At 42.2% G+C, this 20,916-nt stretch overlaps 1 protein-coding gene across 3 annotated transcripts in view; it reads right to left on the bottom strand.

Annotated features, from left to right (window-relative positions):
• Positions 1-270: 270 nt before the first annotated feature.
• ARHGEF12 (Rho guanine nucleotide exchange factor 12) overlaps positions 271-20,916 on the bottom strand; it is a 70,396-nt gene continuing 49,750 nt past the window's right edge. For all 3 annotated transcript variants that reach the window (XM_061476076.1, XM_061476075.1, XM_061476077.1), the window contains 21 exons: positions 19,851-19,956; positions 19,425-19,637; positions 18,822-18,951; positions 18,497-18,532; positions 17,714-17,868; positions 16,907-17,053; positions 15,996-16,081; positions 14,421-14,546; positions 13,506-13,620; positions 11,102-11,202; positions 10,771-10,848; positions 9,349-9,424; positions 8,770-8,937; positions 8,168-8,255; positions 7,468-7,557; positions 7,239-7,315; positions 6,634-6,861; positions 4,372-4,842; positions 2,594-2,907; positions 1,778-1,850; positions 271-1,177 (listed from right to left, as the gene is read on the bottom strand). In XM_061476076.1, the coding sequence (XP_061332060.1) occupies positions 1,167-1,177; positions 1,778-1,850; positions 2,594-2,907; positions 4,372-4,842; positions 6,634-6,861; positions 7,239-7,315; positions 7,468-7,557; positions 8,168-8,255; positions 8,770-8,937; positions 9,349-9,424; positions 10,771-10,848; positions 11,102-11,202; positions 13,506-13,620; positions 14,421-14,546; positions 15,996-16,081; positions 16,907-17,053; positions 17,714-17,868; positions 18,497-18,532; positions 18,822-18,951; positions 19,425-19,637; positions 19,851-19,956 (2,889 nt within the window). In that variant the 3' untranslated portion in view covers positions 271-1,166. The remainder of the gene's footprint in view (positions 1,178-1,777; positions 1,851-2,593; positions 2,908-4,371; positions 4,843-6,633; positions 6,862-7,238; positions 7,316-7,467; positions 7,558-8,167; positions 8,256-8,769; positions 8,938-9,348; positions 9,425-10,770; positions 10,849-11,101; positions 11,203-13,505; positions 13,621-14,420; positions 14,547-15,995; positions 16,082-16,906; positions 17,054-17,713; positions 17,869-18,496; positions 18,533-18,821; positions 18,952-19,424; positions 19,638-19,850; positions 19,957-20,916) is intronic.

The raw sequence follows: 20,916 nt of genomic DNA on the forward strand, positions 1-20,916 counted from the left end.
TTTGTTCTGAACATCTCTGTTTCAGTGAGAACACATTGGCACAAATCAGTTCAGGAAAGAAAAAAAACCAACCACAACCAAAATCAAACCCCCAACCCCACTCCCCCAGAAAGAAACCCCAACCCCACCCCAAGCCCTCAGCAAGACATACTTTCAGGTACTAAAACTTACTGGCCCTATAATCAGCAGTACCTGTGGCTAACTCAAATGGCAGCCCTTATTCATTCAGTAGTGAATCAGGGGCAGAGCTGCCCCATATCTTTGAAACACTTCTGGGTTTGCGTTTATTCTTTTTGATCCAGAGAAGAGTTACAAAAGTGCTGCAGGTCCAAGTATTTTTATCACTTTACAAAGGAGACAATGATCAAAGCCAACAAAGTCAAGGAAAAAATTAAACCTATCTTTCTCCTCTCCCAGTTTAATCTTGCATGTCAACAAAGGAGACCCCTAATGGGAGAGGGGGATAAAGAAAGTCTGCCCATCTGAAGTGCCTGGCTATTTAGCGCATGGAAAATTCTTGTTACACATTTGGTGACATGAGCAGTTCCCATGCAATTGGTGAATACAGATAGTTCCAGCCACAAGTCATCCTAACACCTTCATAAGTAGCTCTTCGCATGGCAGCTTGCTTGCCAGCAGAGAGTGCAGAGTCCAGTCCAGTGAAGATACACTTGCACATGAGCACACCCTCTCCCCTCAGACCTGACCTTTGGTTCAGGAGCAGTGGCAGGCAGGGTGTACTGTAGGCAGAGGGCTAGAACTGTCACTACCCAATTAAAATAGAACAAACAAAAAAAAAGCAGATTAAAAAATTAAAATGTGCTTTTGATACACGGAATGAAGTCAAATAAATACATTGATTCTTCTTCTTTTAATGTCTAAATACATTTTTATATCCTACACCCAAAGCTCTGTACATTTGGTTTGGTTTTTCTGTTCTGAAAAATGAATTTCTGCGAGCAAGGAGAGGAGCAGAATAGAATAGACTCCCTCACTGACAAGATAGTGCAGATGCCCCACAGGAAAAGCACCCCATGCCCACTTTGCTAGAGTATGGTTCACGTTTGGATGGTCCAAACCCTCTTGGCTCAGAGTCCACAGGGAAGACAGCGGGTGCTGCGTCCTGATGCTCTTCATCCAATCTTCAGCCATGCCTGAAAACATGACTAGCTTTTGTCTGAAGGAGGAAATAAAAAAGGAGGGAGAAAAAGGGTTGTGAGGGGGGGATGCAATGAGATGAATGCCTAGAACACCAGTACTAGCAGAGAATGTGTGTTATACGAGAGACAGCGCACCCATTTAACCTTAAGACCTTTGTCAGCAATTCCAGCAATTACCTCTCTAGGATGCCTAAAGCCAGTTTAAAGAGCCCCATGGCAACCGCTTCACGCAGCATCACAGAGACCCCAGAGAAAGAAGAAGACAGATTTTAATCATTTTACACATGCAGACATCTTCCTCTGGGACTTTACATCAATCCAGGCTTCTTTGAAAGAGAAGCTGTGCATCCCGAGATGTAGATCTTTGGCAGGCAGGGGTGGGACTGCTTGTACCAACCTTCTCAGAGGAAGGAACAAGCTCCTCTGCACATGAATCTCAACAGATTCAACCGACCTTTCCTGCAATCAGCATGGTGTCAGCCCTGTGAGAGCTGCTGAAGTAGGTGAAACCTTCTTCATGTGTGTGATAAACATTAACAATTGACCTTGTGCTCTTTGTTTAATGTCTGAAGCTAACGTGCTATACGCTACCAATTACAGACACTCTGGTTGCATACCTGAGTGCTCTCCTGTGGAGGCTGATCCAGCCAGCCCTTGGCGTCGGAGAATGGTGTAGTCTTCCTCAACCTCCTAGAAAACAAAAACCCCCAAAACTCAAGTGGCTTTTTCCTCTATTTACCAAGTGAACAAAGAGGACTTCAGATGGGAAAAGAGAAGTTTCACTGCAGGTGAGTGGACTGGAATCACCCATGTTGCACCATGACCCACAACAGATCCTTTGTCAACATCTTTACCAGGGCTTCTATTTGTATGCAATATTCCACTTTCTTCTCAGATTTCAGTTAAATTAAAGGCCAGCTACTGACTTAACACGTTGGTATGCTTCATACATCAGGATGCTATGAACCTTCTATAGCAATGGTTATTATGCATACAGAATCCCCATCACATACAAAAAATCATTAAAGCTGAAAACACTCTTATTGGTCTACTGCAACCTTCATTTGACATTGGCAGCAGCATGCGACAGATTTGATAAGTCTTTTCATGTCAGGAATTCATATTCCTTAGGCCAGTGGCCCCTTCAAAGCTCCACTGCTGCAGACTTGCATCAGTTTTGTCCCATCCCTCAGGAATCTCTCTAGGTTCAAATCAAAGCAATATATGTACCCGCTAGCTCTAGCGGAACTACTTGCCTCTTGTAACCCACAACTTAATGCAAACAAACCACCACCAAGATTCTGCTTTAACAGTCTCCAGAAATAAGAGCCAAAGACAAAAAAAAGGCATGGCTGCTTTTTTCCAAGCTCTTTACTGATACAAAACCCAAGGAATATGAAAACCCCAATACTGCAAAGAGAAAGGCAGCGTACCTTTAACTTTTCAAGGTCATCCTCTATCTTCTGAATATACTGCATCATCTGCACACGCGACTCTATAGAGAAGTGAGGGCTTGCTACAAATGAGCAGGACTCTTCCACTGCTCCCCAGCGTGAGGCCATCATCTCCTCAGCAAAGGGGGAGCTTCCTCCATCTGACTGGGTGTCCCGGGGGGAAAGTGGCTGCTGCTGTGCAGAGTCCAAAGAGGCATGGCCACCTGCGGTGCACTGGAGAACTAGAGATGAGACCTCCTCATCTGTGGAGCTCTCCTGCACTGTTCCGTATCCGTCGAGGATCAAATAATTTCCTGTTAAGAGAACAGCTTTTTACTAACACCTCCAGCTCAATAATCACCAAGAACCATGGAACTAGAGGAGACAGCTTAAGCAGGCTTTAAGAAAGATAAGTGGTGAGAGGCCCACCTCCAAGGACATTTCAAAACGGGTAAGCAAATGCATTTGTGAACACTAAGCAGAATAGTGATTATATCAGACCAGACTGGTTTGGTTCTGAATTGGGCTTCAGAGACTGTGGCAGGTTTCTGGACTGCAGCTTGAGAATTACATGGTAAGATGAGCTAATCATCCCCCTTCCTGTTTTTCCTAAATGGGTGTTTCTATTATGATGTCTGGAAAACCTGCACTTACACTAATGGCACCTGACAAATCAAGGCTGCTAGATTTCCACTTGCTAGCTAGGGCACTGAGGATGCTTTTAGACCGGTTAGCTTGAAAGCTCAGCTTGCTGATGACATGCTGAAAGACAAAGCAATTATAGATAGAAATGTTTTCACAACCTGCGCCTAACACCAAGATTATGTTAAATTTCTCTACAGTATTCCAGCAAAGCTACCATGTGGAGTCTGAATTAAACCCAGGCCTATCTAATTTTGATGTCCCTGCACAGTTAAGAAAGTAAACAGCATAAGAGACGACAAATAAATTAGATGCTTTGCGTTGCTAGCTCAGTTTTAATAATTTAAAACAGCTCGGTAATTCAGGGGAAGAAGAATTGTTTTCAATATGGAGTTGGAAGGCAGCATTCAGACAGTCACAGATTGGCTTATTCATGATGACAGAATCCAATTTGAAAACAAAAGCGTATTTATGATAAGAGAACTCAACACCAGGAGTTACACAGAATCTACCCACTAGCAGCTACTTCTACTACAACAGGCACAGGAGATAAACCTCAACTTGTGTCCTCAATTTAGTGCAGTGTCACCATGCTGGCTGATTAAAACTCACAGGGCTTTCTAAACTCAAAATAACAACGAGTTTTTAAGAGCTTCAGACCGGGGTGAGATCTCAAGACAATTACAGTGCAAAGCTAAACCCTAAGTTTCTTTTCTGAAGCTTGATCAGGAGAAGCCAACACAGTATCTACGAAACAGCATGAGTCATGAGGACTCTGTGTGTACAGACTAAGGAAGTACTTTGCCTTCAGGGAACACGTCTTCCATACAGATCCTAACAGACACTTGAGAGATAAAGTGGTCCAGTGGCAACTGCAGTCAAGAGCTTGCATTGTGCCCAGTGCCTCTGTAATTACAGTCTGTCACAGTGTATTAACCCCACAGTATTTCAGCCTCTGCTGTCATAAAATAGAGAATTAATTAGGTACATATTTGCACAGCTCTTTTCAGGGCTAAAATGACTGTCAAGGGCCAAGAGTTAACTTTAAGTGTCCTATACCACATAAGCAAGAGAGGAAGTCTCTAATACTGAAACCGGACACATTGTCACTCTACGAGTGAATTCAATATGCTCACCTGAGATCCGTATTTGCACGTCCTCTTCCTCCTTCCTTTCCATTAATTCACTTTCAGATGGATTTTCATCACTGTGAGCTTCTCGAGCATCAAAAAAATGCTCCCCGCTTTCATCAGCACCCACCCCTTCCAGCTCTGCAGCTGACATCTCCAGATTCATACTCATGCGGTCTAGTGCTAAGTTACTACTCGACCTGGGGTCTCTCTCTATCAGCTGCATGGCATCTCCTGAAGCTGGCGATTCAGCTGAAGTCCGGAGGCCATAACTAGCTGTAGACTCATTAGTTCCGGTTCTTGGAAGCTCCCTGTCTGCTCCAGGCTGGTGGAATTTGTTGCTCTCAGGGTCGTTTCCACTCTCTGTTTGGGCTTCTTGAGAAACGGTCCTAAACCTGGGAAAGCGCTGCCGGTCTTCGAGGGTCCCCTTCTCAGAGAAGCCAAGCTGCTGCACCAACAACTGTTTCAGCAAGCCCACTGCAAGTAAAGAGAACGTTCACAAGGCTTCACAGATCATAACCTCCCTAACGGTCATTAAACCAGGCTACCCTTCCGCAGAGGTGTATCTCGTAGCAGCCAGCCCTCTCATTGCTCTTGGCAGGAAAAACAGGGATAAAAATAGGTGTATCAGGTCTGAAGCCTTCCTGCACATTTTACAAGCGAGAGCAAACGTGTCAGTACAAGTTCCATCTTGCTTAGGGGAAAAAAAATCACCTACTGAGATTACCCAGCAACTGAGCTGGAGTGCAGGTGAGCGCACAGGTTTTTCCCAAGCCCCCCAACCGTGGCCATAATAGGGGATTCCCACCGGAGAAATGAACATATTGAAAATATTCCACTCAACTTTGAAATGACAGATCAAAAAAAAAGGATACTGAAGACACATTTTCCCCTAAAATTTCATGCAAATTTATGCTTGTTTGAACTTCAACCCACATTCCTTTAGTTCTCAAATTATCCCAACCCAACACTTCGTATTAAGGACACATTGTTGAAAACAAAAATGCGATGCTGTCAAGAGCACAAGTACACTCTTCACTCTCACCATATAACGCTCATGTAACACCCAGGAAAAGCTATGATGTCATACAGCATAACAGTCACTCATCTAAGTGGAAGGCTGTTGTCAAAATGTGAGTGACATTCTGCTGCTGTTGGAGGGCTGCTCTTTTAAGTCTGAATAGTCATGAGATGCTAGGGCACTGTCTTCGCATACCCCACAGACTAAGATTATCTTAGCACTGGTCTCTGAAAACAAGTACCAAGAACATTCATACAGCATTCAGAATTAGAAAAGCACTTTGAATCCTATAAGAAGGAGAAACATAAACGGATCAAAGGATCTGAGGGGAACTATCACATAGCAGAGAACTGTTCTTTAGCTGTACAGAGAGACAGAAAAAAGAATTTGGGCCAAGGAGATGAAGCCTCTGCATTTTGGTAAAAGCAAATAACAGAGAAGCAATACAGACTATTCCCTTCACATATAACTGAGGGACTTCGTGTCCTTTCAGAACTGCCAAGAGGAGATACATGGATTAATGAATTCATTCAAATTTTAGGAAGTTATATTTAGGGATTGCACTACTAGATCTGATCAAGTAGGTTGCATGGCTCTGCATCCTTCCTCTGAAAGGAGGTATGCCAGAGAACAGAGGAAGTGATTCAAAATCTATTACAGAATCTGTCCATCCGGAGAGTTTCTTTACAACACACACAAGTGTTGAGCTAATTATATCCAACCACATCCCATGTCCTCAGAAAATCTGAACCTAGGCTTTGTCAAGCTCAAGTATATCCCATATGTTTGCATGGTACAAAAACCCATGCAAAATCATGTTCTGCTACTCATGAAACCTCTCCTGTTAGGCTCCAGTGCTATGAAAATAAGCCCACAGGCTGACTGCATTGTCTTCTAACATCCAGCAATGGCACTGTAAAGCACTGCATAAAGTTGCAATATAATTTTGTCATCAAAGCACTTCATGGCCAGTAATTAACAACTCATTACTACCATCATTTTATACATGGGAAAACCACAGAAAAATGAGATGATTAAAGCCAAAGGAAAGGGCAGGATATGAACTCAGGACTTGGAATTCCCTGCTGTCAGATTCACTTTGGTTTGCTATGCTGTGATCTACAGCACAGAGAGAATCGATATTTAATAGAAATGGGCTTTATTTTAGCCCATTGATTCAGATGGGTGACCTAGCAATGCCCATCTCCACACCACGGCCCAACCAGACACTGCCCACAGATACTTACAGTTCCTTAATGCATCCAATGCCCACTGCCCTTCTGATACGGAAGATAAACTGGTGGTTGTGTGTTCATAGCATGCAGAAGAATCTTTAAGTGTCAGGTCTGCCTGCTGCACTTTATCAAACTGTCCTTCTGATGCAAGGAGACTTTCTACCTTGGACTTTTCAGACATGATGAGTGAAGAAGACTGAGCATTCAGTATTAAGGGAGATTCGAGGCCCAAATCTTTATCTAGGAAACAGAAAACATAGATTCGGGTTAAACAACTGTGTCAAATTCGACGATCAACTGCAGAAAATTCTGCTTCCCACAGAAATCTCTGAGAACACTGAGAAATACAGTCCTTGAGCATGGGCTTGGTAAAAGGCCAATTCTTTTGAGGGGGAAAAAAGAATCTTTACCAGTAATTTATAAACCAGATAGAAACAGTAAAAGATATGTTTTCCAAGAGGCTCGGTATCACTTCTCCACATGACTTGTAATGAAATCATTTATTTCCAGGAATGTCAAAGCTACCAAGAGATCCCAATCCACAAGGAGTACACCTTGGCGTATTTGCACTCCATACGTGAATCTACTGATATAATTCATCTGGACCAGAGCTTTACCTGGACTTTGTAGGCTACTGGCAGGAATGTCATGCTGCTCTTTGAGCTTCTGCTGTTCTTCTTCTTCACGCTCTTCTCTGCAGGGAGTAAAGAATGAACAGGTTCTTTTAGTCACACAGATCTGAATCGCTGCATGAGAATCCATGCTCTGGCTGGCAATCTTTGAGCAGGAGAACGGGTACCAGACAAAGAAAAACCAGCCTTTCCTCCTCCAGCTACTTTTACTTACTCGCCAGGTCCTGACTGTGGTAATGGAATCACTCTTCTGGTATTCCCCATTTTTACAGTCCCTGCCATCTGAGCTATAAGGTCCTGCCATCTGCAGCAGAAGCATCAAATAAAAACATGCAAAATGTGAAGCATAATGAATACTTGTCTGCTTAACACCTCTTAAATCCAGCTAACATTATTACTGCTCTTCTTACAACAGAAATAGATTTTTCCTTTCCTTCTCAATCCTGTTACATTCAATTCCTGCAATACCTTGCAGCCACCAGTGAAGCACCACAGTGTGATGCTCACCTCACCAGGATACAGATGCAGGATTATTTTAGTCACTTATCTCGCAGTCAGTCACATAAGACCACAATTGCAAAGGCAAGTAACAGGTTTTTTAAAGTCAAAAAAGGGTCAGGAGTGAGCCTCAAACAACAGCAAACAACAACAATAGAAGCACTAAGTGTATGTACGGGGTGGCTTTTTAAACACATACGTGTTTACACATACCCTCCCCCTGCTTCTTGTAAGCTGGGAGAGACTATCCTTGGATACTTCCTACATAGGCCAACACAGCTGCATTTCCAGCTATGCTGAGAGAAGGAACTCAGGTAATTCACAGACACCTGCACCGTTACTGCAGGCAAACAGATGTAAAAGATCTCTCAAGGACCACAAATCAAGGAGCAGATGGAAGGGAACCAATTACTTACACATTCTTTTCTGACACAGTCTGTGCCACCAGTTCATAAATATGAGCGCCATTTTCTGACATGGAGATGACGAAGAAAGCTTTGTTATCTGAAGCAACACAGGGAAGGAAGAATTAAGCTAGATGCCTTGCCCCACATAGCTTCCTAAAATTCCCAAAACTGGGAATACCCCCGTCCAGAAGCAATAGAAGAAGAGTCAATGAGATAACCCTCCAATGCGATAATATGCAAACATCAAATCTTGCCTAACCCAGGAAATTTGCCTATTAGTCCTGAAAGAAAACAGCCATTACAGCCCAAACCATTCTGAAACAGATTTAATTCTCCTCTTTTCCTTCTTAATAATTTCTAGAGCACCTTTCATCTACTACAATCAGAGTACTTTAATTTAGAAGTCTATTTAAAACTCAAGCCATGCCTATTACTGACGCAAAGAAGTCAAACAGCTCATACATACAAAGTAAGACGTTGGACAACCAAGAATTAAGCCTACACATTTTCTCATGTTCTACTCTGAAATTCTAGGTAAAACCACCTATCCTCAACTGATCTTCTCTTCATTTTTGGCTTCCTCTCGTGCTTTCTCAATTGGTTAGACTGACCTGTCGCCACCTGACGAACCAGAACAGTGTTCAGTTTGATGATAGGACTGAAGGTGTGTTTGCTGTCGGCTGTTGACGCCAAGATTTTACTGTGACACTTCAGTACCAGTTTATCATCTTGTTTCTGCAACAGCACCAGAATGTCCTCCAGGAGCAGGGTGTAGAGATCTGCATGGGGTGCAAAAGAACCCAGAATGAGTTAAGGAATTCATAGTTTCGTATCACACCCCTGCAGAAAGAAAAAGGCTGCATTTTTGATTACTCATGCAGAGGCAGTAATCAGCGCTATGCCATTCTAGGCAAAGCTTGCAAATTTTCCTCATGAAAACTACATCAGAAAGCTACAGATGGAATTGGATCATCTCATGACTGACTGCTGTGTCCCTGCATGGCCTTAATGACACTCCAGCACATTTCACAATTGACAAGAATAATTTAATCAGCTCTGAGCAACACACAGGCATTATTACAGGTGGCAGTAAGAACCATAACAGGAAACGGCAGAAATGCTTTCTCTTTCTCTCCTCGTCACCAAAACCACACAAACCCAAGTCAGTCACTTGATGGGACAGGACTCACCGATAGTTTTGTCACGATTAACCTTCCAAGTTAGAGGTCCTTCATGAAGCATTTTTCTCTTTGTGAGATCCAAGTTCTGTCACCAGGGAAAAGAAAAAAGAGTATCACTATGGAATTTCTGTGGAAGCACGCAATGGTAAAGCATGGAAACGTCAGAGGGAAGGCTAGGATAGGCACTCCAGCTTGGAGATGAGCAGCTAAACCCAGCCTGGAAAAAGAAATGGGCATCGGAAGAAGGGTATGCTTGTAAACCAAAATCTTGAGAGAGGCAGGCGTTATCACTGTTCCTCTTTCACTGCTCTTTTGCAGATGCTGGGAGTCACAGGGTAGAGAATTTTCCTACCAAAAATACTAAGGCATCAGGATGTTATCTGACTGCTAGGAGGAGTTTTTCCAATGAAGCTAGCAGTTCTAGTACTGCAACTGGTTAAGGCTTCAGCACTCGATTTGCAAGTCAAGTGTGCCTACAAATGATATACAAATCATCCCAATGATCTGGTGGACTTTATAATGTCAATGGATTCTTCAGTCATTTCAGTGCTTGTGACATTTAGATCTGCAGGCAAGTAGAAGTGACAATTTTCACAAGTCATTCCTTCCAAGTCTCAGAGTCTACAATCAATGACAGCAAGATTTCATAACTGACAGCAAGTTCTTCATTTCCTAACTAAAATGCCTGCAGGTTTATTTGTGGAAGGATCCATGACACAGTTTTACAGGAAAGTCTTCATATAAAATTTTTTTGGCTACCTACTGATTTTGGGGAAGAGAGACAAGTGATAAACAAACAACAGGGAATCTATGCAAGACACACAGTAAATCCTGCTCCAAGGATGTGGAGCATTCCATTTAACAGCAGCCGAGAGCAAGTAACCACTTCTTTAACGTAACTGCAAGAATTTAGAGGGGCCATCAAACACTGTGCTTTCAGCACTGGACTCAAAACTTCATTTGGATATACCTGTGGATCCTGCATACAAATCAGCCTGTGTACAAGCTCCTCTTATAAAGCTAACTGCATTGCAACACCTCATGACTCTCTGAGGCCTCCCTAGTTCCAACAGCACAACAAAGGCTTGCAATCATTTGAGAGATACATCCATAAGACAACTTATGGTCCATTGGATATCTTTTATGTGATAGAGTACATTAGGCTGAGAACCATTAAGGTTTGTTTCAGAGAGTTTACAAGCTTCATCAACACTGCTATATGCAGAACCAAGTTGTTATATTCACAGAGGTATTCAGGCAGGTAACAAAACTCAGATTTCTGAGACTAATTGTTTAGGTTTTGTACAGAAATATTCATCTCCAAAGACCATTTGATTGTACATCAGAAGACTACAGCAGAAAGTGCCACAAACAGAACAACAGGGCTGCAATCATGATTTACATAGAGATTGGTTTAGTGCTGTCACTCACCCTGAACTCATCCATCATGGGATCCTCAGACTGTTTCAAGGGGGACAAGTCGAGACGACGCTGGTAATCTTCCAAATGCTGCAGAAAATGCAGTGAAGATGGTCACTTTGGTTAGTCAAACTCACTGGCATCAGAATGCAGGCAGTCATTAATACTTCCACACACTCCCAAACGCCCAGGATTCCTCCTCTCACAAGAATACTTGCACCACAAAACATCTTAAGGCGCAATATAAAGTCACTAGTACAGAGACTCTAGGGGTCTTGAAGAGCTTGTTGCCCTTCAACTCTCTTCTCCCCAAGCCTTGATGCTCACTCCGTTCACCTCCTACCTGCTTGTTCTCAGCCTCTTTGACAGCCTGGTTCACGTGGTTAAGGATCTGACGACAATGATCTGCTGCTTTCTTCACCTTCTCTTTCTCTTCAGGCAGTTCTGCAAGGGAAAAAGGAAATGAAAGAATGCTTTTCAATAAAGGCTGAAATAGGCAGAAATCCAGTGCAGTCTGCTGACCTCAAATTTGAGAAAGAACTCAAATTCACAGAATAGCATACCAACAAAAGCACTGCAATTCAAAGCTGAAATGACATAAACAGATTTGTGACAGGAGGTAATACATTCTGCCCTGCACAAGGCACTGGCCTCTGCTTAGCACCATTGCACAAGCACAGGACTTGTCACTCTTCCCTTTTTGAGGGGCTTGTGGCAACTATTCACTCCACAAACATCAATTTGAGCAGTATTCGGGGGAATCTGAAAGGTCACCACTACTCCACCATGGTACAAAGAGAGTCTTGGGGTAGATAGTTAAGATCACACACAGCCAGGTAGCCAAAGTCCCACAATGTGGCAACTGACCACTGGCTTCTGCATTTCCCCCAGTCCTTCTTACTCATTTATTTTGGAAGAAAGAAAAAGAAATGTAAGGCAAAACATCCAAAAAATGTGTTACCCAGTAACATTTTCCAATTAAATTGGAATTAAATTCCAAAATAAATATATTTATTTTAACTTCTTTGGAAAAAGGTACCATTTACGCAGCCTGAAGATAAAAACCACTATTCCTTTACAGCAAGACCAAACGAGTTCTCTTTCCTACCAACATCACTTGATCATACACAGATAGACACAGGTGAACCCCATCCATTCTCACTACCATATGCCACATTAAGGATGGAGTTAACAGGCAAATAAACAAGTACATCAAGGATAATGGAGTATCACATGCTTTCCTAATTATGATTAGAGTCAACTTGTAAATGCACTATAGTTTTTATGAGTAATGAAATTACACTGCGGCAGGTATCTGCTAGTGAACCTGAAAAGCTATTTTGTGGTAGTATTAATCATATTTTCTCCTGTTATGGTTGAAACATCTTTCAGAGTAACACATCCTAGCTAGGCTTCACCTTCTGCAAGAACATTAAAACATTCTGCAGTGATTTAGAGATGCAGCAGATGAGGAAGGAGGGCTACGTTAACATCCTCTTGGTGTCTGTTGTGTAGGAAAGCACTGCTTTCCAAGTTCAGTCTGCTTCGAATTCTTAGTTGACATTATTGACCTTAAAGAAGAACAATCAATTTGTTCTGCCTTACCTGCTTTTATTCTCTCCTTAAAGAAATATGTTGATTTGCCATAAGCCTTAACAGTACAGGAGTTTTGCTTAGGTTCTATAATGCTTTTCTTTTCTTTAATTTCTTGCTCAGAAGTATGCCCTATGTCTAGTCAAGCTTGTTTAAGCAACGGAATAACTTGATAGGTTTTTATTAGATTCCTCATTTTTCACATTTTTATGTTTGTAATGGATGATTAAAGATTTACATTATTGAACATCTTATTCTTTTTCTCTCTCCAATGCACCTACATGGAAATTAGAATTCACTTCAATGTGTTTTCTCTTAATAGTTTGATTTAGCCATCTTAACGTCCCGAATTCAGGAAAAATGTTTATCAGAGCATATTTATTATTGAAAACCAATTTATTGAAACAAATACATTATCATCTGCAGTGATTGAATTCTTTCTAGTTATTTCCATTAAGACTCCTGAAATGAGTTAAATAGATCTAGAAAAGCACAGGAAGAACAGGCATGCTAATGACTATTCAAAACAATAGCACAAATGCAACTATGCCTCTCAGCTAGTTCCTAAAGATTTGGTTGCTACGAGCACGTAATAAGGAAGAGTTACATGATAACCGCTCTTTTTGTCCTCCATTTCTTTTTCTTCTGAATCTAATTCCAGCCACTGACATTGTCACATGCTCTTCTACAGCAGAGAAAATGTTTCTTCACTTTCATTTGGTTCTTGTAATCATTAAAAACCATTAACAGCCCTAATAGTGTAACACTAGAACAGGCTAGGAACTGGAGTGTGGAGAGGAGACAGTCGGAAACTCAGGGTTTCCTTCTTCAAAAATTAATAGCAAATCAAGTTGTTTTGCCAGTAACTTTCCTAGCAGAATGGTTTGGTTTCTCTTCAAACTTCAGCATTCCCCTCCTCTGACATTTTGAAACTACATTTCCATTACTGTATTGCAACCCTACCGGTTGGATGGGGTTTGGAGCAACCTGCTCTAGTGGAAGGCGTCTCTGCCTGTGGCAGGGGGTTGGAACTGGATGAGCTTTAAGATCCCTTCAACCCAAAGCAGTCTGGGATTCTATGATATTCTTTGAAATCATATTTGTCTAGAAAACCTGCTGAGATGCATGCACGAACCCTAGAGGAAAGGTTTTACCTGTGTACTTAGCAATGTTATCCAGCAGAAGGGGGTACTTAGTCAACCTCTGCATCTCTGTGGGAATAATATCCTTCAGCTGCAACCGTCGACACAGGGGATTACTCTCAGCATCCTAAATTTAAACAGCACAATATCTGCATTTGTCATTTTTATTAAGGCCGTAATTACCTGAACATGTAACATCCATTCATCACATAAACATCTATTACTTCACTTTCCAGTAATTAAATACAAGAAATGCCAAGATCTATCATTCAGACAACACATCCCCTCTCCATGTGCAATTACATATAAGAAAGGCTCATTACAAAAGCAGCAGCTTCCTTCCCTCATTACTTCACAGGGGCCTGGTACCATCTCCAATCAATCTCAATCACCACCATACAGGGAAGACATCAGTGTAGGCTTTCACACTATAGCAAAACTCCAGTACATTTTTCAATGTAACCTCAACCCTTGTATTACCAGTTTTCACAGCTTGTGGTAATGAAGATAACGTTCTCTCCTCCAAATGCCACATGTATTCAAGCCCCTTTCCTGGCAGGCAGAATAGGTGCATATCATCTGCCTTCTGCCCGTGACATGCATGAAAATTGCACTAAAATGAGCAGTTTTCCCACAGATTATACATCCTTAGGAAACAGCTACCTCAAGTGAGATGCCATCTCCTGCCTGGGACAGCATGTGCTTCCCTGCACCCTATCAGGACACTCTGTGTTCCCCAGAATGAAAGGCTCCTCCCTCCAGAAATGATTAGCAGAGATAAATACAGTACTGGAAATGATCCCAATCTGAAGACAATGTCAGACATGATGTCATTAATTATAACAACTTTATCTACAGCCATTCATTATGCTACGCTGGCCACCAGCCACATCCTCAGGCAACTCAAAACCCTTGCATTCAATTCACCTGCACAAAGGTCTGGAAGCGAGAGTCCTTCTTCTGGCGTGATTTGATGACCTCCAGAGCAAAGGGCTGGTTACTGCAGAAAGTGGCAGTTGCAAGTTTCAGCTTCTCCTCTGCTGGTCCACTAAACTGTGCCAGAAAGCAAAGAAAGCCAAATTTAGACAGACTCGAGTTCAGCATGTGCCGCATTCAACAGACATTTAGCCACGTAGCACAACTGGTCTTGCCAGGGAAGAAAGGAATTGCTGGCAAGCCATGAGAAGTAATTTCCATCCTGGTTCTAAGGCCTTGCCTTCCTAATGTATTGAGGAACCCCTTGACGCCTCGAACTCTACAGTTCTCCTGTCCCCAGCTCTAGCACATCCAAACCTTTCCACCAATGCACTGCTGAGTTAGAGGGAGAATACAGGGCCACGTCTCCACTGTAAGCCTTAAGGAGAGCAGCGAAAACGGCACTCAGATGAATGACAAGTATTTAACAGAGAATTGGGCACCAAAGGTCATCTTGTCTCTCTGGGCCACCTATGTTTAAAAACCAGAATATAACAAATCCTCTTATTTCCTAAACGAAAAGTATTACAAAACCATGGCTAGGGGAAGCGATAGCCATAAGCAGGACTGAGAAATGTGCTGCAGGTAACAGATGGTTCATCTGTTACTGAAACTGCAACTCTTCCCCTTCTGCTACCCAGACTGTGATGGAGAGTAGTAAGTCCTGAAAACTCTCTAGAGAATGTGGCTTTTTGTTTTATCCACTTGGCCAGAACATCATGCAAGGGCACATAACTATTAGCTTAAGGTCTAGCTTGCTCCAGCAAGTAGTTTCTTGCTTTTCCCTAACACGCAGAAGAACTGAAAGGGTTGGAGGCGTTTCTTTACCAGCCACATCTGATTTTCATTTTCTTCCCTTCTTTTTTTCTGGAATACTAGACAAACAGTGGGATATAAAAAACCACCACAAGAGACTTCGGCATGAAAAGCTCAAAAGAATAAGCAAATCAATCTTCAATCCTAAATTAAGTCGGCTTGAAAACAAACAGCAAACTGGGAGATTCCCAAGAGAGAATTTGCTTTTCCTAAACGGTCTACATCACTCCTGCTCCTGTCATTTGGAGCTCATAAAAGAAACCAGAAAAGGTTCAGCTATATGAATTCCAGGATTGGAAACAGGTATTTTTACCTATCCTTTAATTGCACCACAGGCAACACAAGACTTAAATCTCAGTGTTACAGAAATAAATTGTGTCATTACATTCTTCCAAATCCTACTCTCACCTTTATGTCTCCAAAATTACCTTTCTACTCTACCCACACAGCACAGGGAAATTATTTGTTCTTCCTTAAATTACCCTTGTCTCGAGTCAAATGACAACCCTGCAAGTTCTTCCTGCTTTTGTTCAACCCTCATTCTCTAGTCCAGTGATGGCTCCATAGAAATGACAGCTCTAAGGCCTTTAGTTCCTATTAATTGGGAATAACCTTCCCAGTTAATATATATATTACAACTAACCTCTGGCTCTGGTTGCCATTCTAGGAAACATTATTTTCAAGTAGAAAAAAAGCAATAAAGTATTTTACCCAGGAAAGCAAGTCTTCCCCAATTTGGCCAATAACAGATGTCTCGTTCCTTTTTCGGATGGCTTTCATCTGATCATTCAATGCAACTTAAAAACAAAAGAAGTCAATTTTATTAATACTGCTCCAATAGTTTGCTTGAGTTTCAGCAATTATTTTAAAATTGAAGCTATTCTAGGAAAAGAGTAGATTTGCAATGACTTCAATTAACTTTAAAAAAGAAAGTGTCCCACGACCTAATACATTTGGCAGAGTATCTAAGAAGGCACTGCCTAACTCCCTTGCACTTCTGCCTCCCCTGTCATCAAGTGGCCCCTAAGAACCTTCCCAATCTTATCTTTTCTGAGGATCTCTGCCTTCTAAAAACACAGGAATAACGTTGAATGCACTTCAATCCACCTGCATAAAATGATACAAGTGACTATTCAGTGGCAGAGCCAAACCTGATTCTGACTAGTCCTTCAGCTACCCAATTAGGAAGAGCTATCCTTCAAAACCACCTGCAAAACATCAATCTCTCCATGTTTGTTTTCATATCCTGTTCACCAACAGTTGTAACATTTTCAGTGTTGACCCATAAAGACCATTCATCAAAGCACTGCTCCTTTTATCAAAGCCTGAATCAGCACAAGAGAGTCTGTGCACACAGATAAGAAAAGGCAAGTATCTGAAACACTGGGCACATGCATTCTTTATCGAGATATCTTTGTAAATCAGAAACGGAAAAACAAACTGTGTGCAAAAGGAAGGGGAACAGCTGTAGCATTCTTTCTCAGCTGAAGTGTTTTATGAGGTTGCCTCTTGTTTGAGGGTCACTTGCTTAAATTTCTCAGGTATTTGCAGCCAGGATCCCAGCTGCTACTACAGAGCTGAAAGGCTCTGTACCACCTAGTTATCACCTCAGCCGCAATTACCATGAAGCCCAAGGATGTCCTCCAGGTTTGAAAAGATCTTCCGTTTGTCACTGGAGTTCAGGATCCCCTCCCGGGTGACACGCTGGTAGAAGACATTATGCAGAACCTTCAGCGTACGGACGTGAGCTCTCTCGGTGTAAAACAATTCTGGAGAGAGGAAAGCAGGAGTGTAAGCACCTGCTTAAGGAGGTGTGGAAACATGGGTCCAAACATGAAGCAAACAGCAGTCAGAAGTATGAACTTTGAAAACCTTCCCTCATGAATACTTGCTAGCCCATAATCCATCTTGCTCCAGAACAGAGCCACGCTCTGCTATACTTCCATGTTTGGAAGAACAGAGAAGACAACTGGTTCGTGCCTTATCATTCTCCCCAAACAGTGAGCTCTTAGCAGCTCATACAGCCACAAAGAGTGCTCTGCAGGACTGCAAGACCTGAATCAGATGAAGCTTTGAAGAGAAAGTTTGGTAGCAGCTTTCCATTTGCATCATGTGCTTTCCAACAGTCTACGCAGTGCCTCTTGCTTTCCTTTACAGAACATGATACTGCAAACTGGCCTTTCAGGGTCAAACCACTTAATATTGTTTATTTCTTCTCTAAGGACTGGATCAATCTCATCTCAGGATACTTTTCAGTCACATGTCCAAGTTTCACACACATGAACTCTTCCAGAAGTAACAGATGGCTACCACTTGGAGCAGGTCACTGAAGAAAGACCTAGTTTCAAAGGTTAAGAACTTCAGAGCCCCAAAGGACTGGTTTCAACTTTGTGCTTGGTGAGCTAGGAGAAAATCAAAAGCCATCTCACCATTAATTACTTCTTGGCGCTTGATTTCATAGGGTTTCAGCCCCATCAACACTTCCCGGCTCACGAGTTGCTGCCAGTTGGGGGGGTCCATGTCCACGTCAAAATCATACAGCTCGTCTTCACTTTGTACATCTGCGAAACCAACACTGTCCATCCTAACATGAAAAAATACGTCAGTACTTCCCACTTTAGGCACGGATGTAAGGAAGAAAGAAGAGGAAAACCTAAGTGTATATAACAGTTGTACAGCATTATGAATATGCCCTCCACGATAGCTGGAGGCTGTCAGATGTCTGAACCTATAGGCATATTTTCTAATTTTGCCCTTTACAGAACAACTAAGAGTGAATATCTGTTCTGGCAGTATTTTCGTAGCACTGGTTTCAGTGATACAGATAAAATAAGTCAATTATCGAGGTGGGGAAAGGATAGGATACGGTTTCTTTCATCCATCTAACTGCAGATACAGAGCTAACAGCAATACACAGGTTTAAAAAGAAAACATGGAAATCTCAGCTCCTTAATCCATCAATTCAAATCAGCAGATACAACAATCACAACAGTTCACTCATAGATCACGGGGCTTATCTGTGTATGATTCACTCCACCTGTCCTATATATGGATGTCAGTGTCTCATTTCATATATGCATTATTGAGGAAATGGAATGATCATGCAGAAAACTGCACTGGCTCAGAACAATGAACACTACTGCATTCTACCTTATAACCTATTACCATCTAAACAAACTCAGTGAAGTCTGAACATCTGTAAGCACACTCACTTGCGAAAAGGCTTTGGTGTTCCCATGTCAACCATTCTGCAAAGAACAAAAGACATTATTAGGGAAGCTTATGCAAGAATTGCACCCCACTCAGACGTTTCGTATCATTTCAGAGTAAAGGCATAACTTCCTAAGTAGAACACGCTGTCCATCTGTCAACTTCACCCTGATACATAGCTGTCTAGTACTACTGTAGTAGCAGACATAGACCACTATTGCCTACTTCTACCAGTGATGTTTAACACAAACGACTGGACTAAGCTTCAGCAGCCATTGTCACACCAACTCTCATCCAAGGCTCAAGCAACCAGAGTAGCACAGTTACCTCTCTGATTCTCCCTCCTCCTCCTGCAAGTTTTCCAAAGGAGATGGAAATTCAAAGGTATTATTAGGTGTGCGGGGTGTGCCTTCCATACAGTCAATAGCAGGTGGAGCTTCTCCAGTCTGCTTCAAACCTAAATAGAAAGCAAGTACAAAATGTCAAGAAAATAGAGCATATTGGAGAACTTCACGGCCTCTTCATAGCCTTTGGATTCCCAGCCTCATTTCAGGTTAGAGCTGGAAGAATTGAACTCCTGGGTGATTCCAGATGACACTGACTTGTGCTTATGAGAACAAGGCACCTCAGACTGTGTTCTTTTCCTGTTAGATGATCTGATGCCACAGTTAAGAGGATCCATCTGGCAACGATTTCTGGCCTTGATAACATTTCCTGATTTGAGCCAGAGAATATGCCAGAAAAGATGACTGAGGTAAAGAAGATCATTTTTAATGATATAAAATTGTTCCCTGATTTGCCAAGTTTGTTGCATCAGTCAAGGTCCTTTCCAACCCTACCCATTCTATGCTTCTGTGAGCAGAACTGTGCTTTGTATATCCTGTTCACAACACAATCTTGAATCACTCCTCTTTGCTAGTAACATCCTACCTGTTTCACTGTCCTTGCTTCCCTCTGGAGAGGAAAAGGGACCCATTGCCAAAGGAGACATTGGGTTGGCAGGTGGGTACGGCCCATCTGCTCCTTCACTGGAGGACCCACTCTGGCGCAGCTTGCTGGAATCTGGTGGCTCTGGGCTAACTGAAGATGCTGGAGGTACATGCTTTAGATGGCGGGGCTTTTGCATTTCCATGGCTCTGCCAACTGAACAAACACAGAGCCATTACACCACTGAAAGCTTTTACCTGTTTTCAGTGATGAGGAGAAGCAGCATTTCAGGACAAAATTAGCCTTCAAAAACATGTTTACAACCAAAATGTTTACTAAGTCCTCTTAGCATGGATTATTAAAACAGCAGAGACTTTATCTGGCTTTCAGATTAATATTTAGGAACATATATTTGCTTGTTTTACATACTTGCACTGCTATCATGTCGACTCGGTCTCCTTGGTGGGCCCAGAATATTAGGAAAGCCTCTTCTCTTTCCTTTTTCCTCTCCTTCTTTCTCTTTCTTGATACTTTGCTGCAGAAAAACAAAGCCAACAGTTCACTCATTTCTTCAAATGCAGTTATTTACTGAGATAGTGACTAATTCTTTAAAACAGCAGGAGTTTGGTACAAGAGAGTTTTATTTCTAGTAAGTTATTGCGAGGTCAACATCCTGCAGCATCAGAGGCAAAGACAGCCTATGGACACACTATGAATGGCTTAACATGGTTAGCAGCAGGGAGCCACAGTACCTGAAGAGATACATCTGTTATAAGCAAAAACATACACCCTGCTTTTAACTTAGCAGGACCCACTCTCCTCCCTAGGGTACGAGACTAATTCAGAGCGATCACTATCGCCTTGTTTCTCTAGGGCACAGCATCTTGTGGCTCCAAGCCTCTGTAAGCATACAGACTCCTATCTGGGAGACAGAAGTGCAACATATCTTACCAGTTCAGAAAGGTTGTGAATGCCTGAACTAACCTTTTAGCACTGTCAGTGCAGAACTGCTTGTGGCAATCTTAACATTACCAAAGAAGCTGGAATGCTGGTGAAAATAAGTAGCTACTGTGACCACAGACACCCCCATAATTGTGGGAGACAACTGAATACACCCACAGAGATGGAGTTTTAGTGGCAACATTCATTATATAACTGGAAAGCGTGGGTGGCAGGAAGAGCAGCTTTCCTGCATTGTGAAGCATGAGGTTTTGGGCAAGTTTCTTAAGAAGAAAACTAAAGCAGACAGGCCAACAGCCAGATTAGCGTTAATGAGATAGATACTCATCTGATTCAAGGTTGTATCAATTCTAAGAAACATTTCTCACCCCAAGTTTTAACAGGGCTAGGAATGTGAAAAACAAGCAGCTAGAATTTAGGCCTACAGGTAACCGAAGAAAGAAGACAACTCCTTTCTAATTCACGTGTCTGAAAACAGATGTAGCGCCCAATTTCAGCTCTTAGGTTTTCTGTGCAGCTCAGTAACCCCAGATCC

The sequence above is a fragment of the Pezoporus flaviventris genome, unplaced genomic scaffold, assembly GCF_033815535.1.
Source record: "Pezoporus flaviventris isolate CSIRO_AGI_PZ_B2104156 unplaced genomic scaffold, CSIRO_AGI_Pfla_v1 ptg000093l, whole genome shotgun sequence".
Lineage (NCBI taxonomy): Eukaryota > Metazoa > Chordata > Aves > Psittaciformes > Psittacidae > Pezoporus > Pezoporus flaviventris.